Below are 19,871 nucleotides of genomic sequence, written 5' to 3' on the forward strand. Positions count from 1 at the left end.
TTCGTTCGTGTTAACTAGGTAGAAAAATTATACAAATTTTGAATTATTCTTTGGGAGATCTTTCAAACAATGAGCACGCGACAATGGACGACTTTGTTACAGTTGTGACACAAATTATCGGTCTATAGACTTATTAAGTATTTTCATTTTAAGCTCTCAAGCTCTTAAAAAACACCCTTTATAATGCTATGTTCTCACACACGTAATTCGCGAATTACTTTATTTCCACGACACATTCGTAATTCCCTTTGGCAGCTCTCGTCCTAGTTATTGTTCTTTGCTTTTTATTATTACTCATATTATTCATCAGCGCGCTGGCAGAAAGTCCCATAAAGTTTCAAGTTTTGTAAAAATGCTCTCAAGTTAATATATATAGTACTTTTCAAAGGAATTACTTCCTTCTAAGCTAAACTTTTAGAAGTTAATGCTAACTTGATAGTTCTTTGATTGTGCAATTGCTACTTCACGGTTCCTCAGGAGACAATTTGATCTCGTCCACAATTCTTGAGGTGTTCAGCAACTTTCTCAGCAAAATATGAATTTTATAAAAATCTCTTTTTTTGTTTCTAAAAGTTAGGCTTTTCTGGTTATTATTCAACATTTGTTACCTTTGTTTCTTTGTTTTGGTTTACTGTTATGTTTGGGTTAGACAGCTTATTTCGACAAGCTTCCGATAATAATTGGGGAAGACAACGATTTTTTCTTAATTCGTAAGGTAATTGACATTGAATTACTTACCAATAAGATATCTCGCTCTTAATGGTGCTCACACTCAGTTGAAACGATGAAACTAATGAGAACCCCATGTAAATGAACATTGACCACCGTCTCGTTCCCTAGTATCGTATATCGGTATATCGTTGTTTCATCGTGTCAACTGATAGGGGCGTTCGAGCGTACGTTTACGTTGGTGAGTGTGAGCACCATAAGACTGTGTATTGTGAAGTGAATTTTGAATGGGAGTGCAAATTACGAATGGGAGCGCGAATTACGTGGGAACATAGCATGAAGAGTTGATACACTGTATGGTGTGCCCCTAATTTCCGTGTTGCGTCGCCTCTGTTTGTTGTACACTTATTTTCCTTCACGCAACTCTTTACAACAACATTTTTTGTTTGTTATCTGTCGGCTTATCTCATTCTGTTACTGACCTTAACCGCTACATATGTCAAAAATATACATGTACGAGCATACGCCGAAATAAAATTTTTGGTATACACTTTTCACGTTTTAGCCACTGTGAGCGGAACTTCTCAGAACAATGATACATATTAAGTGCAAGGACGTTAATTTGGAACCAATACCCGTTAAAGTAAGTAACAAACACACCAAGCATAGTTTTTGTGAGGTAAAATATGTATTCGTTCCACAGATTGGTATCATTGGTGGTAGTGGTCTTGATGACCCAGATATTTTGGAAAACCGCAAGCAGACGGAAGTCAGCACACCTTTTGGTAGTCCCTCCGACGTATTGATCGAAGGTGAAATTGGTGGAGTTAAGTGTGTGCTGTTGGCACGTCATGGTCGCAAGCACAACATTATGCCAACGAATGTGAATTATCGCGCCAACATCTGGGCCATGCGGCAAGTGGGCTGCACACATTTGATAGTATCGACGGCTTGTGGGTCATTGCGTGAAGACATTCATCCAGGGGACTTAGTTGTACCAAATGATTTCATTGATCGCACCACAAAACGTGCACAAACATTCTATGATGGGGGTGCAGATAGTCCGCGCGGCGTTTGTCATTTGAGTATGTTCCCATCATTCAGTGAACGCGTGCGTACGTTACTCGTTGCCAGCGCTAAAGAATTGGATTATAATGTACACGAAAAGGCTACTATTGTTACAATTGAAGGACCTCGTTTCTCGTCTCGCTCTGAAAGTAATATGTTCCGTCAATGGGGTGGTGATCTCATAAATATGACCACCTGCCCAGAGGTTGTATTGGCAAAGGAGGCTGGTCTTTTATACGGTTCTGTGGCAATTGCCACCGATTACGACTGTTGGCGCATGGGTTGTGAAGGTGTTAATGTGCAAGATGTATTAAAGACCTTTGCCGAAAATGTCTTGAAAGTTAAGAACATACTAGTGAAAGCGGTGCAGAATATAGCCAAAGAAGATTGGACAGAAGATATTTTGGATGCAAAGGTAGTGAATTGCTTACTTTAAAATATTGTGTGCATAGTATACATACATATAGATATATATATATATATATTTAATTTGAATTCCTTCTTAAACAGGAATGTGTTTGCAAAAACACGATGAATGGTGCAATGTGACGATTTTTACAACTGAGCAACCAAATTACATGCGAAATCATTCAACGTAGACGACCACTAATTTCCGGCTCCAAAGCAAATGACTCAAACAATAAAAGAGCGATGTTGCCTAAATTGCATTCTATTTCCTTACTATACGACTTAGCACCGGCACCCAAACGGCATGCCGACGAAGAAGAAGCGAAGGAGGAAGGAGAAAAACAGAAAAAATCCCAATAGCAGCATCAAACCTCCAAACATGCAACCTCGTTTTATTAAGTCAGAATGTCTTTCACCAGAGTGCATTTATCAATGAACTAGTTGCTAATGTAACATTCAACATTTTTACATAATTGCCAATTGTATTCCTTTACTGAAGCTTACAAGAATGTTTGTATATATGCATATGTACATACCTTCATCCATATATATAAAAATTAAGCCGAAAAAAGTGTGCGTTTGTCCGGGGTAATCTCAGCAACGCTTTGCTTTGGCAAAGGTTTCTGTGAAGTTTGGTTGAAATCCGATAACGCGTGTGTGTGCGGTGCGTCGGTTAAGGGAGTGTGTTTTTGCTATTTGCCGCACATATTTTTTGTACCGCACGTATTACCTGTGTACTCACAAATATACGGTTGAAGCAAAAATATGTCAGTTTTTTTACTTCGCCTGGAAAAGTTTATATAAATTTAAGAAGAGTAAATAGAACTTATTTTATATCAGATTCACGCAAAAAAGTCATTTGCACCTGAATACATAGCTGCATGATGGAATATTTTGAAATGGTTGTATGGGGAACCCCCCAGGGGAGTTCCACGGGGTGTGCCACTGGCATGGGTGGATCGGCCGTCCAAAGTTAGTGGGGGTCGGTCATACATTTGGACTCGATTGGAGCACTCTAAATGGGTCAAAGTGGGATTTTTCGTTCGACCCAAATTGGGGGACATCAGAATTCAACCCTACATGCATTTGTTGTTGCGTTTGGTGCAAGCATCACGTCAAAATCAGTAGGCAAATGTAAACATACCAATACATACAAACAAAGCATATCATTTTGACGTAAGCCATACCTACTGCGAAAAATTCAGCTGGGTGAATGCTGTCACCTTAATAAATTCGCCTTGCGCCCATCAGAGCGTACGTGACGTCACGTTTGCTGAGTTGTGCAGTATTGCCAACCATTTGCTCTTCGCAATAAATTTAGTGCTTTTTTATACCGAAAATGCGAAAATTTTCAAGTTTCGTGTTTGTTTCTTTTTTTTAATTTAAAGCTACCGAAACTTTAAGTTAAAAAACAAACTATATTATTAAACAAAAAAGGTTAAAAAAGGTCACTCTGAGAAGATTTTAGTGCTAATGAAAATTTTTTTACTCTTATAAAATTTGATAATTTGAAAGTGCAAATTTAATTTTTGGCTCCATTTAAGGTTATCCAAAAGTATTAAATGCCCCTCTCTCAACTCTTCTTAAGATTGAAAACTTTTTACACATTTTAAAATAAGTTTGAATTTATTGAATACGGATTAAAACCATAGAGGTGTAATCGTTTCTTCCGGCCATCAATCCTTAGTGGGACATAGGGCATCAAGAGGTGTATTCATTATAAAAATAAGCAACAAACTACCAGAAAATACTAAAAAAACCATACTGACATTTTTACAAAAAGAGTACCTTATCTAGTTACATAACCTCAAATATAGCAAAAAAGTCGTTCCCTTAACTAAAGAGTCTCGCTTAAAAAAAAACTCATAAATTAAATTGTATGTACATAAGCATAACACAATTATTTAAAAAAACGCACATTGTAAAGACAATTTGTCACGCATACAAAGTTCTTTAAGTGATTCAATAAAAATTTGTTGGGTTATTTTCTTTGAATGGGCATTTTAGTGCGTTTTATATCCAAAGCTAGGCAACACTGCAGTAGCGAGAGAGAGATTTGACTGCCGAAAGCAGAAGAACACCAACAACACCTGCAATCGCGGGCAATGCCACCAGATGTTAAAAAAAAGTAAAGCTAAATAAAACTGAGTGAATTATTTAAATAATTTTTAAAAAATGTATATTTTACAAAATTATAAACATGACATTTTAATTAGAACAGCTAGAAAAATGTCATGAAGAAAGAACTAAAACTCCGAGACTAAATAACAAAAAAAAAAAAATGCTAAATCAAGTTACGAAAATGGTAATCTGGCCATACTGGAGCTAAAATCACGTAACTCGTCATGATGGAAAGAATAATGAGATGGCGCCTATCGTGGTCCCGTTACTTTGCGCTCAGCGAATTTGAATGGCTTCAGAATTTTTATTATTTCTGACAGTGTCTGCCATTCGCCTTCTGAAAGAAATGAGCGCGCGCTATACGCGAATGCGCAAACAAACGTACATCAGCAAACGTTTTTATACACGTATAAACTTATTACCTACGTGAACTGAACTCATACTACAAAAAATGCGAGTAACGAAATATATTCGTGGGTAACGTTTCGTTACTCGGTACTAGAGAGTGCACCCGTTACTCAGTACCGAATACATACAGTTTGCTTCAGCTCTAATAAACACTATTCTTCACACGTTCTTTTCAGTAAACAATTGTAGAAACAAAAATGGCAAGGCGTAGACAAAATATTGGGCGTCGTTCTGTAGAAACACAAAACAGGAGAAATTCAAGAGCAAATGAAACAAACGAACAACATGAAAATCGTCTTAAAAATTGTCGAGACCGTCAAGCAAGGTCACGTTCAGCTCATTCATCTGCTGAACAAAGAGCCACGAATAGATTGCGAATGGAAAAATATCGTCAAAATGCAAGACGTAAAAATCAAAGAATACGAAATCAAGAAGCAAGGCAAATCAATCTAAATAATATTAATTTACATAGTGTTGCGTTTCAACACAATCCTGTGCTTGAGGATAGTATGCTTAACTCGGTGAATATTGGCACAATGAATACGATCTGTCAATATTGTCATGCATTAAAATTCGAGTTTGAAACACCTGGCATGTGCTGTGCAGGCGGCCAAGTTAAATTACCGACTTTAAATCCACCACCAGAACCGCTGAATTCATTGGTCTCAGGTGAAACTCCAGAATCAAAGATTTTTTTGGAAAACACTCAAACATATGATTCATCATTTCAAATGACTTCTTTTGGGGCTGATAAAATTGTGAGAGACAATTAAGGTGATTGACTCAAATGGTTTATCAAACAATAACATCCAAATTCATGATTAATTTGATTCATGATTTTATTGATTTAGAATACCCATGTTTTTCTCATGTCCAACTTTATATTTCATGCTCAAGAGTTGGTAAGCCATCGGTATTGTTCATTTATTCAGCAGCGCATGGAAAAACGAAGAATATTGTACACCAAAGAGCATTACAATAAAAATAGTAATAAAGTAAATCACATAAAACGGTTTTTAATTGCTATTACTATTCAAAACTTCTTTCATTACTATTCATGAGCGAGAATTTTTATAAAAAACACACAGTATTTTTCGGCTTAATTCAATTAATTAATATAGATTTTCGCTAGTATATACATAAATAAGTAAAAACTTTCTTCAAAGTTGCCAATTATCAATATATGTTCGTTATTGGACCTTCGGAACTGATTACTCATTTATATGCTATCTATGATTTATTTTTTCCCATCAAAGATATTTTAATTTTTTATACCTTCTGGTTTCGAACCTGTTATTCTTAAAATCGTAAAAACTTATTGATGAAATGTCGTTGTGTAATATTTACTTTTTAAAATATTTGGAAACTATATGTTAAGAAATTTTAACAAAATAAATTTTAAAATTTCGGAGTACACAATTTTTTTTAGGAAAAGCAAAACATAATCATGGCGGCGTGTTGTGAAAGAGTTGCAGGACCAGTAACTCCAAATACAAAACTTCAGGAAGGCTTCTGTAGTTGCATGATCAAAGTAAGGCGATGTTCTGAAATTATTTACCGGAAAAATTGAAATGTTTCGTTCTCCAAGGTTGGTATAATTGGCGGAAGTGGCTTGGATGATCCTGATATCCTAGAAGGGCGGCAAGAAAAAACCGTTACTACACCATTTGGCAATCCTGCGGATGTACTTGTTGAAGGTACAATAAGCGGCGTCCGATGTGTGCTGCTTGCGAGGCACGGCCGTAAGCACAACATAATGCCAACTAATGTCCCTTATCGTGCCAATATATGGGCGCTCAAAGAGGCCGGTTGCACGCATGTGCTTGTGTCCTCAGCATGCGGCTCGCTGCGAAAAGAGTATATGAGAGGTGACTTGGTTATACCCGATGACATAATCGACCGTACCACCCAGCGTATTGGAACCTTCACAGACGGCAAACCGGGCAGTCCACCTGGCGTTTGTCATTTACCCATGTCGCCTTGTTTCAATGAAGCCACGCGGCAAGTGTTGATAGCTGCAGCTAAAAAACTCAATTACACCGCTCATGACCATGCCACAATGGTGTGTATTGAGGGTCCGCGCTACTCGTCAAAAGCCGAAAGTAAAATGTTTGGAATGTGGGGTGGCGATTTAATTAATATGACCATTGTACCTGAGGTGGTACTGGCTAAAGAGGCGGCTCTTCTATATGCTGGAGTGGCAATTGCTACCGACTACGATAGTTGGCGTGAAGGCCAAGAAGCTGTAAGTGTAAAGCAAGTAGTGGATACATTCGCTAGCAATGTCGATAAGGTGAAAAACATAATGAAAGAAGCAGTGAAGTTGATAGCGCAGCAGGATTGGACCGAAGAAATTCAGAAAGCAAAAGATTTGGTGAAGGATAACAATCAGGCTTTAAAGTAATTGTAAAAACCTTGCACTTTCAAACCGAGCGTCAAAAAAAGTGAAGTATGGACAACTATGAGTACCTAAATCTCCATTTAAATACTGCAAACAAAAATTTTTGGTATAGTAAAATAAAATAATGCAGATTATTCGAAATAAAATTAACTGCATTCAAATTTCACTAAGAAATTTGAAATAAATATACTCTCAAAAAATACTTATGGTAACTTTTCTCATTTGCTATTTAAAATTCTACTCATTCAGCAGTCTAAAAATAAAAAAATAGTGATAGTTTTAATTTATAACATTAATTTTAGTATTTATCTTTGAATATAAAATAGTTATTGGCTTGATATCGTGTCCATACATTCGTCATTTATGGGCATTTTCGTTCCACTTGACCTTTGCCAGACTCTTCATACTCTTGCGACGAGATCCACATTTGTTGGAATGTACCAATACTAGCCAAAATCGATCCACCGATCCAAGCGCCAAAACGACGCTCCACACTACCGTTCGCGGAAATCATTTTCAAACGTGTGTTGGATGGTGCACGGAGCTGTAAGTCACGATTAAGCCGCTCTGGAAATCCTTGCAATAGCGTATTGCCGCCAGTTACTACGACAGAGCCGAAAAGCGATAATCGCACATCTGCATCACACATACCTACGCTTGTGGAAGCCAATTGACCTGCTCCGAGCATGGCATGATCAAATAAACTTTCTGCCAACTTGAAGCGCTCTGAACCGAATTCCTGATGGTAACCATTGGGGAATTCATAGTGTACGCTCGGTATTTGTGCAGCCACGCGTTCGTCATATGGATTCTCCAATACTTGTAATATATTCATTTGAAAATCTTGCAAAAGTGATTTAAGCATATAATTCTGCCAAGACTGAGTTAAGTTTTCGGGTAATTTTCGCAGCGTGAAACGAGCAGTATCACGTTCTTTAACCACATCTTTTGACGCGATTTTGTATGCGGGCGATAAATCAATACCCTGTTTTTCAAGGTGCTGCCGACACTGCATTGATAGGTAGTCACCACCGAGTGGTGATTTTACAACTGCCTGAGAAAGAACATAACCCTCGTGCACGGGCACTGCGGAAGTATGAGTTGCGCCGCTATCTACTACCAATGCAGTTGCACGACCGCTCGAGAATGCTGCCAAAACTGCATTTTTTACCAAATAGAAAGCTGGCACATTATATTTTTCGAACATAAGTTCAGTCAATTTTTCGCGATTGTTGCGCACATTCCATGAGGCTTCTGAAAACAATACAGGGTGATACTCGGGTTCTGATTGTATGACCTTGGCATAGGTGTAGTCAATAACTTTTTCGAACAAATCCCAGTTGTCGATCATACCATCTTTCATATAGGTTTGTATCTCCATTTGTGTTCGCGGTACATTCACATATGTAGTATCCACATAATATTTGCGGGTGTCTGCATCTGTGAAATAATTTTGAGTTGATGAAATAGAACTATAATATGATGCCTACTGCACAGGCTTACTATTCTGCGTTATATTGTTGTCCGATTTTGTTTCCATATCCATATTTGTATCCGATGCAGAAGGTGCTACCCCAACTACAGAGGGAATCTCTGCCTTTGGGGTATCCTCTTGTGCGTAACCCACGCGCAAAGAGTGATGACCGGGGTCGAAAACAAGTGCACCGATTTCATCACCGCCATATAACATATTGCCCGCACTCATTTTGAAATATTCGAGTGTATTTATAAACTTTTTCTATCCGTATTTGCAATTTTTCTCAAATCACCGGCGTTTGGCGTCCACTTATTTTTGACATTTAATTTTTTGACATTTGACATCTATTAGTGCTGCAAAGTTTTAAATTGTAGAATGTTGCCACATAAAATTACAAAAACAGGCTTTTCTGGACAGACTGAATATTAGTGGTGCCACTGAAATAAATAAGAATGAAAATAAAACTCAGTAAGCCTCAGCCTTTTATCATGAGGCGAATATGATAGGAATATAGGTATATGTATATATAAAATTGGCGCGTACACCCTTTTTGGGTGTTTGGCCGAGCTCCTCCTTCTGTTTGTGGTGTGCGTCTTGATGTTATTCCACAAATGGAGGGACCTACAGTTTTAAGCCGATTCCGAACGGCTGATATTTTTATGAGGAACTTTTTCATAGAAGAAATACACTCGGAGGTTTGCTATTGCCTGCCGAGGGGCGACCGCTTTTAGAAAAACGTTTTTTTTTTATTTTGCTTTCACCGAGATTCGAACCAACGTTCTCTCTGTGAATTCCGAATGTTAGTCACGCACCGATCCATTCGGCTACGGCGGCCGCCCAAGAACACCAGTTAGAAATAAAAGCATCCATTGAAAAAAAATACCAGTCTAACGGTTAGACGCGATAGAAGTGAAACCTTCCGTAAAACAAACTGAGAGAGAATGAGACGAAAGCAGCATTAGGAGCGGGATAATTATAGGTTCATTATAATATTGCTATAAAGTTCATATTTTACTTTCTTCATTTTATTATTATTCATCCTCAATGTTTTCAATTTCAACAAATGATACGAGTGGCTTATGATAGCTAAAATATGATACAAATGCTTTTTTCGATGTTGTCAACATATCTTTGAAATACCGCCTCAGTTGTTGTTTTTGATCGTGTTGTCGATTCAGTGCGATTGTTACACATTTTTAAATTGAATGTTGTATTGAGAAAGTCAATTGAAGGAACCGCTGTGTCCAATGCAAAATTTACGTTAAAATCGCCACTTAAAATCATTGGAACTTTATCGTAGTCTTTTCTAAGTATCCGCGATACTTCTGGTGTATACTTTATTAAATTTTCGTGAATGAATTCCGTGATGCTATTTATTGATTGATTCGGTGAAATATAAATTGCCACAATTAAAACTGTTTTTCCATTGCTCAATCTGGTTTCGCATGCACATATTTCTCCCACTTTAGAGAGCTGAACAGACAGTGATTCTAGTTGCTGTGCATTCAGTTCTATCTGTGGAGTTACAATACGAGCACCGTCATTTTGATTGTGGTATATTGCAACACCGCCTGCAATTGCGGTAAATATTTAAAAATGAAAATATTTACGAATATAAAAATACGGACGCAATACAGCACACGCGGTTGCTATTATGAGCGTCGTAACGCGTATATTACACAGACGTACTAACATACACACAAACATTCGTAGGACGCTTGGTCTAAGCAGGTATTAGGTAGTGTAGTATAGGTATACATAATGCCTTCTCGCTCACCGTGGCTCCGTAATACGCAGGCGCGCACGCATACGTACTAGCATACATACAAACATACATACGTATGACGCTTGAACTAAACACCAAAGCAAGTAATAGAGAGTGTAGTATACATACTACAATACTCACTATACTAGTGTGGCTCAGCAGTACGCAGCCACACACATATACGTATATCAACATATAACGCTTCGTAGCCAAGAGTGTCGCTTTTTCGTTTCATCGAGTCTCAAATCACTCCCAACGATTCTAAAGAAGTTTTCACTTCAAAATAGACAATATTAAAGACATATATACTTTTAAATAACACTAAGAAAACTTGGTGTGGGAAATCAAATATTATCAAATCACATTTAAAAAAACTTAAAACAGAGACGATTAAGAAAAATGAGAGTATATGCAAAGTTAAGAAATAAATATTAGTCGGAAATAAAAGCGCAAGCAACAAATGTATAATAAATACAGACGAAAAAGGATTTTGGGAAAAGCAAAGAAGTAATTGGAACGAAAAAAACGGTAAAAATAGATTGCGTAGAGCTTGAAGTGGTGAAATATAACGATGATAATACAATTGCAAATGCGTTGTGTTTGCCGCACTCTACAACAACAGCATTGCTACTTGCCTGTTTTTGCTACTCGGCTGATTAGCTGCCGCAATAAATTATCTATGGAAATAATGCCGAAGTTATTTCGCGCCGAACATTTTGTTTGAAAATATGGAAACTTGGGCCAATAACTTCATTTGATTTGAACTTTATTTTACGCTTAAACCAATAAATAAACATAATTTAACTTGAAAGTAGTATTTAATAAATAAATACTTTCTTTTTATTTTCCATTTCAAGTTGGCAGGGAAAACTTTTATAGGTATTACGCTTGATAAGCTAGTGTTGAGTATCAGAGAAAACGAAACTGAAAAATAGAAAAAAACTCATAATAATTCCTCTGAGTTCGGTCACTGGATTGCAAAATAAAAATCACAATTAATGGCCACACAACTTGCTTTATTTAATTTTATATGCGCGTGCACCTATGCTTATATGTCAGATCAGCAAAGGTGGTTTTAAAATTAATAAAAAAGATGTTTAAAGTATTTATTAATCAATAATATATTTTCCTTCATTATTTACAATGTCTTCCCAACGTTTACGCAAATTTTTAATTCCCTGCTCCAAAAATTGTTTGTCCTTGGAGCCAAAATACGCTTCGATATCTCTTTTTATAGCTTCTTTTGAGGAGTAGTTCTTGTTACTCATATGGGGTTGAAATCCACTAATCAAAAGGTGCAATATCCGGAGAGTATGGTGGATGTGGCATTAGCTCCCATCCGAGCTCGTTCAGTTTGCTTAATGTTTGCCTTGCGGTATGAGGTCTTGCGTTGCCGTGGTGAAACAAAACTTTGCGTCTATTCACTAAAAACGGTCGATTTTTTTAAGTGCCTCATTCAGGTTTGATAGCTGATGGAAATAATGACAAGCAGTTATCGTCTGGTTTGGTTCCAGAAGTTTATAATAAACAATACCGGCCATATCCCACCAAATAGCACAGGAGAATCTTCTTGGGGTGAAGGCCATCTCTAGGGGTCGGTTCTGGTGTTTCATCTTTATCTAACCATTGGCGTTTGCGAACAGGATTATTGTAAAGAACCCATTTTTCATCACCAGTAACGATACGGTTCAAAAAACTTTCATTTTCAAGCCGTTGCAACCCATTTTCCCAGCTTTGAAACCTTTCCCAACTGATCCAGGTGCCTGTAAACTGTTCCATGCGATGAATTTACCCTCTGAGCTATCATATCGACTGTCAAACTTGGCTCAGCTTACACGAGTTCGAGCAAGGCGTCGGAGTTAAAGACTTCAGGACGAACAGCGCGCGGGGCATCCTCCACGTCGTAGTTACCACTTCGGAATTTTCAAATCCACTTTTGCGCAGTCCTTACACTCACGCTATCCTCTCCGTGAACAGTGTTTATTTCTGCAGCAGCAGTTGTTGCATTTTTACTACTTTTATAAAAAAAATACAAAATATGCCTCTTATACGCGTTTGAAGGTTCCATTTTATTTTTTAACAACACGTGGTTCTATCCGTGATTAAAATCACTTGTTGGATGCACAATATATCAAAGAAAATATAAATAGTTCCGTTATATTCCGCGTAATCGTACAAAACTGAAATTATGGGTAAAATACGCACGAACTTATGAACTGACCGATATTTTAAGTCATCATCTGTGAAGCAATGGGCTGTCATTTTGTATGTTTGTCAGCCAATTGATATTTCTTGTAACATTCACATTGGCATCATCTTTGATCATTTTAGTTTTCCAGACTATGCATTACCCTTTTGACCTTTTACCCCTTTTACCTTGCTCATTAGTGTTACCTTGCTCATATGTCGTTACCTTGCTCATTGCCGTTACCTTAATCATTTGTCGTTACCTTGCTCATCGCCGTTACCTTGAATGAACTGCAAGCGAAAGCGCGGAACGAACGACAAAGCAAACAAAGCAAACGAACGGCAACGTTCGACATCTTGCTCTCTCCTACTTAAGTGAGCGTATATATGTATGTATATGCGCATTTGTACATATATAAATTCACGTATTTGTATTTGCATATGCCTTCTTATTGATTATTATTAATTTGATTCATTTGAAGAATTTAAAATAAAACCAAGTTTGTTAATAATACCTGTTGTTTTAATGTTATTATTATTTTTTGACGTGATAACGTCTTATAATTCTATGTAGCCGGCTGCACGCACCAAAAAATGCGTCGTTATCTTGCTCATGCGTCGTTACCTTGCTTGAACAGCATGTTATGTTATGTTATGTTATGTTATGTTATGATATGTTATGTTATGTTATGTTATGTTATGTTATGTTATGTTATGTTATGTTATGTTATGTTATGTTATGTTATGTTATGTTATGTTATGTTATGTTATGTTATGTTATGTTATGTTATGTTATGTTATGTTATGTTATGTTATGTTATGTTATGTTATGTTATGTTATGTTATGTTATGTTATGTTATGTTATGTTATGTTATGTTATGTTATGTTATGTTATGTTATGTTATGTTATGTTATGTTATGTTATGTTATGTTATGTTATGTTATGTTATGTTATGTTATGTTATGTTATGTTATGTTATGTTATGTTATGTTATGTTATGTTATGTTATGTTATGTTATGTTATGTTATGTTATGTTATGTTATGTTATGTTATGTTATGTTATGTTATGTTATGTTATGTTATGTTATGTTATGTTATGTTATGTTATGTTATGTTATGTTATGTTATGTTATGTTATGTTATGATATGTTATGATATGTTATGTTATGTTATGTTATGTTATGTTATGTTATGTTATGTTATGATATGTTATGTTATGTTATGTTATGTTATGTTATGTTATGTTATGTTATGTTATGTTATGTTATGTTATGTTATGTTATGTTATGTTATGTTATGTTATGTTATGTTATGTTATGTTATGTTATGTTATGTTATGTTATGTTATGTTATGTTATGTTATGTTATGTTATGTTATGTTATGTTATGTTATGTTATGTTATGTTATGTTATGTTATGTTATGTTATGTTATGTTATGTTATGTTATGTTATGTTATGTTATGTTAATGTTAACTCATTCTCTATATCCATACAAAATATCTATCAAACAAATAAAATTAAAATTTTCTTTTGAAAAATGCAACCATCCAATCAGTATTTTCTTATGACGTTATCACGTTAAACTATCGTCAGTAAACCGACTTTACAGACAACCTCTTTTTTGCAAAAAAGAATTCACCCAGAATATCGGCCTCCTTCTTTCCTCTTTTAAAACGACAATAACATAACATGGCAATGCCAACACATAAGATATTGCCATCGCATCCAATCAAATTTGGCAGTTGTTATAAAATGAAAATAAAATTAAGTGTCTAGATGTTGAGATAGTCGAAAGCACCATATTGGAGCTGTGTTTAATAAACAGTACAATTTCAGCCATTTCGTTCTAAAAATTCATAACTGTGAGTTTTGAAGATCGTTTATTTTCCAAAGTAGTAAAATTTCACGAAAAGTTGGTTTTACTGTTTTATAAAAATCTTTGATTGAAATATATGATAGTTTTCCGATATAATACCACTGCTTTGTGCTGATTGAGTGACTTTAATATATCATAATTTTCTACGCAAACGGAAACGGAAGTGCTGTGCATTTAGCCGAGTATTTTATTATTTTAAACTTGTTCTGCTATTAAGAATGTGTATAGCGCTAATTGTTAGTCATCGCTATCGGTCAATTGTGTGACTATGGAACAAATTTGATCGTTCAAATATTTATACATCACAATTAGTGATATAACTATTCCCAGAACAATGTGTACCTTAGAAAATGCAATTAGTAGACTTAAAAATTGTGTGATGAGAAAATATATAGCGAATGTCTTACCATCAACAAGTTCGCAATGTTTATATCCACAGCTTGAAATAATAGCAGCCTGAGCTTGGAGGCTAACAGATTTTGTATACGTTTCAGTGCAGTACGAGTGGGTTTTTCTATGAAGTTTTTTGATTTTAAAACCCCTTGTACACCCACAAGCAATTGGGATTTCTGAAAATAACAAAAGAAATGATAGAACTTACATTAAAGAGTAACAAAAAAAAGTCAATAGTTAATGGCCACATCCGCACCACTTTGTTGTAAAGGCTTACGCTTGTGCACAAACACAAATAATCCCAGAAGATTAGCACGTAAATCGCAATGTTGGCGGCATAGAAAATACGCCTCCAGGATGGAGAGAAAAATATATGCCAACTAGCTTCGAAATAGACCAACGTATAAACTCCCGCCAGTAGACAAAAACTGTTCATCACTAACAATAGAAACAACTCCTTATCCAATGCTGTATTCACAATTTGTATTTCGTCAGACAACTGTTCTAATCGTCCATAGTACTGATCCAATCGTTTTTGCTTATCTTTTACTGGCATTCTCACATAAGCATTTAGTGCACTAGCACTAACTTCCATTTCAATCTTGTCGTCCGCAATTTTCACCTCAGCTACCAATTGTTCCGTCCTCAGTACATCCTGCAATTCCGTATTCAGCTCCAGTAACTCTTCGCGCATGAACCAACAGTTAAGTGTGTATAATTTCAAAGCGCCTGCCAAAGCCAAGTGTGGAATGGATAGTCCAAAGCCTATGAAAATATTATCCCAAGGCGGCAGTTTGAATTCCATTTCATAGGCAATGTACAAAGCAAAGCAAAATGTAAGCAGAAATGTTGAGAATACTAAAAAATAAGCAAATGCCTCCTCTATGGTGAATTTTCGCGCAAATACTCGCGAGGAAAAGCATGCAATACTATTGCATGCACGCCCAACTTCAGCCATTGCAAACAGCCGGAATATGAAAACCATCAGACCCAGCATTAATTGTACACGGATCAGCTTCCAGAGAAATGGTGACACATCGTGGAAAATCCGTAGTAGCGGTGAGTGTATGAAGTGCTGATTCACGCAGATAATATAGAAAAGTGTAAGGACGATGAAATTAATAAGACCCCATAGGGATAGATGATAACGCTGTCTGTTCGGTTCAAAACTGTATAGCTGAAAACCAGTGAGTAGCAGGAAACAGTTGCTTATACGTAAAATGCGTTGCCAATTCATTTTAGTGCGAGGAAAAAAAGAATATTGAGTGTTCGATGACTAAAATATACTAGTTGGTTCAATGTTCTAGGTATGAGGGATAAATATTGCATGAAATTTTATAAAATTGTGTAAAAAATAAACATGCTTTGTTAATATTTTAAGATACTCATCTGTGCATACACCGTAAAACGAGCGCGTTTAAAAACAAATGCCATTTGACTGAAATGAGTGATGTAATTAAGCGGAACTATGGGTGAAATAATCACACACTTTGTTTAAAAAAATTGCAGACGACATCATTTGTTTTTGTATTAAATGTTATTATTACATGAATTAGTGCAAAATATTATGGGAAACTGTCTTCTGGAGCGATAAAATAAGGGTCAAATGCATTGATACTCAAGGAAGGAAGTTCGTTAAGGGGGAGGTAGGGTTTAGCGCTAAAAAAAAAACACTTTTTTTGTGAATTTTTTACAGAAATATGGCTTAAGATACTTTAATAAAATCAGTTACATGTTATTGTATATCTTTTCAATAAGTTTTTAAAAAATATTAATAATAAAATATTGACAAATAAGCCCATGACAGAGTTTTTTTGGAGATATGTTTTTCGAGAGGTGCTCTGCGGTGCCAATCGGCATTCGTCGTAGAATCATCTGAAACTAAAAAAGTCGAATTTTTCAGTTAAAGTATGACGTAATGCTCCCCCCTACATTAATAAAATTTTTTTTTTTTTCATTTTTGTAGTTTTGGTGGCAAAAAAACGTAAAACGAGCATTTTTGGCGAAAAATTTCGCCATATTTGTAAGTGAAAAACAACCTTAAAAAACAAAAAATAAAAAAAAAACAGTGTAGGGGGGAGATATTTTTGATTTAGAAAACGTGTGCCAAATTTGAAAAGAATCGGTTGAATAGTTTCGGAGTTGTGATTGGCACCGACTTTTAAGAAGTCGTTTCGGGAAAAACGCGTTTGAAAAATTGACTCTGAGAAATTATCGATGCTCCGCATTCGAGGTAGAATGCCTACAAAGGCTATAACTTTGAGAGTTCTGCTCCGATCCACTTAAAATTTTGACACAACATTCTTGAAATGATTTACTATAAGATGAGTGAAGAAAAAAAATTTCGATTTTGTGACCCTACCCCCCCCTTAAGCATCAGAAATTTTTCATACATTTTTGGAGAATTCTGGTCTTTGGTTACATACGAGCAAGGTGGATTTATTAAGGTGACAGCATTCACCCAGCTGAATTTTTCGCCGTAGGTATGGCTTACGTCAAAATGATATGCTTTGTTTGTATGTATTGGTATGTTTACATTCGTATGTTTACATTTGCGATTGTACGTTGACGTGATGCTTGCACCAAACGCAACAACAAATACATGTAGGGTTTTACTTATATGTGTTTGCTGTCACCTGTAATAAATTCGCCTTGCATACGAGTATAAATCAAGGTCTGGTTTAAATGATCAAAAAACCAAAACAAAAAGTAAAACATGGTGGTGGAACCACTTAAAAAGTTCATAGTGGGCATATCACTCAGTATTATTGGCGTATTTCATAATTTAAATATTCTAAAGTACACCATGAAACCATTAGAATATCTTTTGTTTGTGATTTACTGTTATTTACGAGTATTGTATATATGTGCTATTTTTTTGCCCACTACTGTATCCACTATACTGCTTATAGTATGGAATATATAAAGGGTGTTTTTTTAGAGGTTAGGTTTTCAAGAGGAAATAAAACGTATATAATTTAATGTTATGGCCAAGAATTTAGCTTTATTATAAAGATAAGGGTTTGCCATTATGTTTTAAAAATGATTTCGGGCAAGTGGCCGTCGCGGCTGGCTCGAATAAATTCCAGCCGAGAGGCCCAATTTTCGACCACTTTTTGCAGCAATTGGGGCCGTATGTCAGCAATAACGCGCCGAATATTCTCTTCCAAGACGTCAATCGTCTCGGGCTTATCTGCGTAGACAAGCGACTTCACATAGCCCCACAAGAAATAGTCCAGCGGTGTTATATCGCACGGTCTTGGAGGCCACGCCACAGGTCCACGGCGCGAGATAATGCGCTCACCAAAAGTTTCCTTCAATAAATCTATTGTTGCGTTGGCTGTATGGCATGTAGCGCCGTCTTGTTGGAACCAAAGGTCGTCCACATCAACATCGTCCAATTCAGGCACGAAAAAGTCATTAATCATGGCTCTATAGCGCTCTCCATTGACTGTAACATTATGGCCGGCTTCATTTTTAAAGAAATATGGACCAATGATTCCTTCTGCCCATAGATCACACCAAACAGTGACTTTTTGAGGATGTAACGGCGTCTCAGCAATGGCTTGTGGATTATGTTCACTCCAAATGCGACAATTTTGCTTATTGACATACCCATTCAACCAAAAGTGAGCTTCATCGTTGAACAAAATTTTCTTCGATGCGTCGCGTGAATCGAACCATTATTTTCGTAATAAATTTGCACGATTTGCAAACGTTGTTCAGGTGTAAGTCTATTCATTATGAAATGGCAAACCAAACTGAGCATAAATCAAGTGATAGCTGTCAAAAAGACCATATACGAAAAAAGTAGTGCCAACTTGAAAACCTAACCTCTAAAAAAAACACCCTTTACATATGTAGATATGTGTGTTTGCACCATGTGTAACATTTATAAAAGACGAATGTGCTTTTTAAAAGTTTAATTGCTTTTATTTTTTTATAATTTGTTTTAGTATTGATTATACATACATTTTATGTGTTTATACTTCATTATTTTGAATAATATGAATAATAACACTGTGATCGGATTTCAACATTTATTTGGCCAAGGGTTTATTAGGAGATCTTAATTAATTGTGGCCTCCTAAGTTCAATGGTGTTTTGTTAGATTGGCTTCGGTTTTCGAGATAACGGTATTTGAAGATTTATTATGGGCGTCTGATGTTTCACGGCGGCCGCCCTTTTTGGGTAGTCACGCACCAACCCATTCGGCTACGGCGGCCGCCGTGCGACATCAGACGCCCACAATAAATCTTCAAATGCCGTTATGGCTGAATGGCTTTGTGAGAATTATTTTGTTGTCAGAAATATACCTACTCGGGTTTTGTTACTGACTGCCGAGAAGCGACTGCTATTAAAAAAATCTTTCTCTATCAATTGGTGATCATTGGTGGTCATTAAGAAATAACCTAAAACAATAAGATAAAATGATCTGACCTTGATGAAATTGAAATTTTGAAATTTGAAAGGTCGAACCAGATTTTGCATCTTCTAAAACACTTAGGCTAAAAAGCCCATTGCCTTTGGAAAGTGAAAGAGTAAATAGTCAAGGAGCAAAGGAGAGAAGTAACAGAAGGAAAAAGATAGGATAGAATAGAGGTATAGAGGTAGTTAGACCTGTGAGAATTTTCCAGATTCTATGAAATTTTACTTGTTCTCATGATATCGGAACCTAAATCTCGTAGCCTTGCTCTAGCAAATGTGGGACACTCACAGAGAAAATGCTCAGGCCATGAATTGTGTACTGTAGTAATACCGACCACCAACCGAACGTCTTTTCTTCCAAGTTTTAGAAGAAAGTCCGACAGTTTTCTGTTTGGACTTGTCACAAAATACAGGGTGGCTGATGAATTTTGCTACATTAAGAAACTCAAATAACTTTTTTTTAGTGTATGGAATTCATTTATTTTTTTTTCAAGTTGAAGGTCATTAAATTTTATTAAATGTAGCTTAACTAGTTTTAAAAATAATTGAATTTAAATGCCACCCATGCTCGTTGACACAAGTGCGGCATCTTAGTAAAAAGTTGTTCATTGCTGCTTTGAGAGTTGCGACAGGAATAGCCGCAATTGTTGCCCGAATGGATTGTTT

At 36.1% G+C, this 19,871-nt stretch overlaps 4 protein-coding genes across 4 annotated transcripts; 2 read left to right on the forward strand and 2 right to left on the reverse strand.

Annotated features, from left to right (window-relative positions):
* Nucleotides 1-1,257: 1,257 nt before the first annotated feature.
* Nucleotides 1,258-2,710, forward strand: LOC129245952 (S-methyl-5'-thioadenosine phosphorylase). The gene is made up of 3 exons (XM_054884408.1): nucleotides 1,258-1,312; nucleotides 1,373-2,152; nucleotides 2,248-2,710. Exons 1-3 carry the CDS (start codon nucleotides 1,262-1,264, stop codon nucleotides 2,284-2,286), a joined length of 870 nt encoding a protein of 289 aa, XP_054740383.1. The 5' UTR covers nucleotides 1,258-1,261; the 3' UTR covers nucleotides 2,287-2,710.
* A 3,291-nt stretch (nucleotides 2,711-6,001) lies between these two features.
* LOC129245373 (S-methyl-5'-thioadenosine phosphorylase-like) lies at nucleotides 6,002-7,200 on the forward strand. The gene is made up of 2 exons (XM_054883491.1): nucleotides 6,002-6,205; nucleotides 6,263-7,200. Exons 1-2 carry the CDS (start codon nucleotides 6,122-6,124, stop codon nucleotides 7,076-7,078), a joined length of 900 nt encoding a protein of 299 aa, XP_054739466.1. The 5' UTR covers nucleotides 6,002-6,121; the 3' UTR covers nucleotides 7,079-7,200.
* A 149-nt stretch (nucleotides 7,201-7,349) lies between these two features.
* LOC129245372 (actin-like protein 6B) lies at nucleotides 7,350-8,889 on the reverse strand. Its single transcript, XM_054883489.1, has 2 exons — nucleotides 8,579-8,889; nucleotides 7,350-8,515 (listed from the first exon to the last, which is right to left on the reverse strand). The coding sequence occupies exons 1-2, from the start codon at nucleotides 8,778-8,780 to the stop codon at nucleotides 7,437-7,439; spliced, it is 1,281 nt and encodes a 426-aa protein (XP_054739464.1). The 5' UTR covers nucleotides 8,781-8,889; the 3' UTR covers nucleotides 7,350-7,436.
* A 5,666-nt stretch (nucleotides 8,890-14,555) lies between these two features.
* On the reverse strand, nucleotides 14,556-16,014 carry LOC129246135 (uncharacterized). The gene is made up of 3 exons (XM_054884696.1): nucleotides 15,034-16,014; nucleotides 14,792-14,953; nucleotides 14,556-14,726 (listed from the first exon to the last, which is right to left on the reverse strand). Exons 1-3 carry the CDS (start codon nucleotides 16,012-16,014, stop codon nucleotides 14,622-14,624), a joined length of 1,248 nt encoding a protein of 415 aa, XP_054740671.1. The 3' UTR covers nucleotides 14,556-14,621.
* Nucleotides 16,015-19,871: the final 3,857 nt, after the last annotated feature.

This window comes from Anastrepha obliqua, chromosome 4 (genome assembly GCF_027943255.1).
Source record: "Anastrepha obliqua isolate idAnaObli1 chromosome 4, idAnaObli1_1.0, whole genome shotgun sequence".
NCBI classification, from domain to species: Eukaryota; Metazoa; Arthropoda; class Insecta; order Diptera; family Tephritidae; genus Anastrepha; species Anastrepha obliqua.

Coding starts and splice junctions, on each gene's coding strand:
- LOC129245952 (XM_054884408.1), top strand. CDS start 1,262: ATGATACATATTAAGTGCAAGGACGTTAATTTGGAACCAATACCCGTT. Junction 1,313..1,372: donor TGGAACCAATACCCGTTAAA/GTAAGTAACAAA, acceptor TTCGTTCCACAG/ATTGGTATCATTGGTGGTAG. Junction 2,153..2,247: donor AAGATATTTTGGATGCAAAG/GTAGTGAATTGC, acceptor CTTCTTAAACAG/GAATGTGTTTGCAAAAACAC.
- LOC129245373 (XM_054883491.1), top strand. CDS start 6,122: ATGGCGGCGTGTTGTGAAAGAGTTGCAGGACCAGTAACTCCAAATACA. Junction 6,206..6,262: donor TCTGTAGTTGCATGATCAAA/GTAAGGCGATGT, acceptor TCGTTCTCCAAG/GTTGGTATAATTGGCGGAAG.
- LOC129245372 (XM_054883489.1), bottom strand. CDS start 8,780: ATGAGTGCGGGCAATATGTTATATGGCGGTGATGAAATCGGTGCACTT. Junction 8,516..8,578: donor CAACAATATAACGCAGAATA/GTAAGCCTGTGC, acceptor ATTATTTCACAG/ATGCAGACACCCGCAAATAT.
- LOC129246135 (XM_054884696.1), bottom strand. CDS start 16,014: ATGAATTGGCAACGCATTTTACGTATAAGCAACTGTTTCCTGCTACTC. Junction 14,954..15,033: donor TAAGCCTTTACAACAAAGTG/GTGCGGATGTGG, acceptor TGTTATTTTCAG/AAATCCCAATTGCTTGTGGG. Junction 14,727..14,791: donor ACATTGCGAACTTGTTGATG/GTAAGACATTCG, acceptor GCATTTTCTAAG/GTACACATTGTTCTGGGAAT.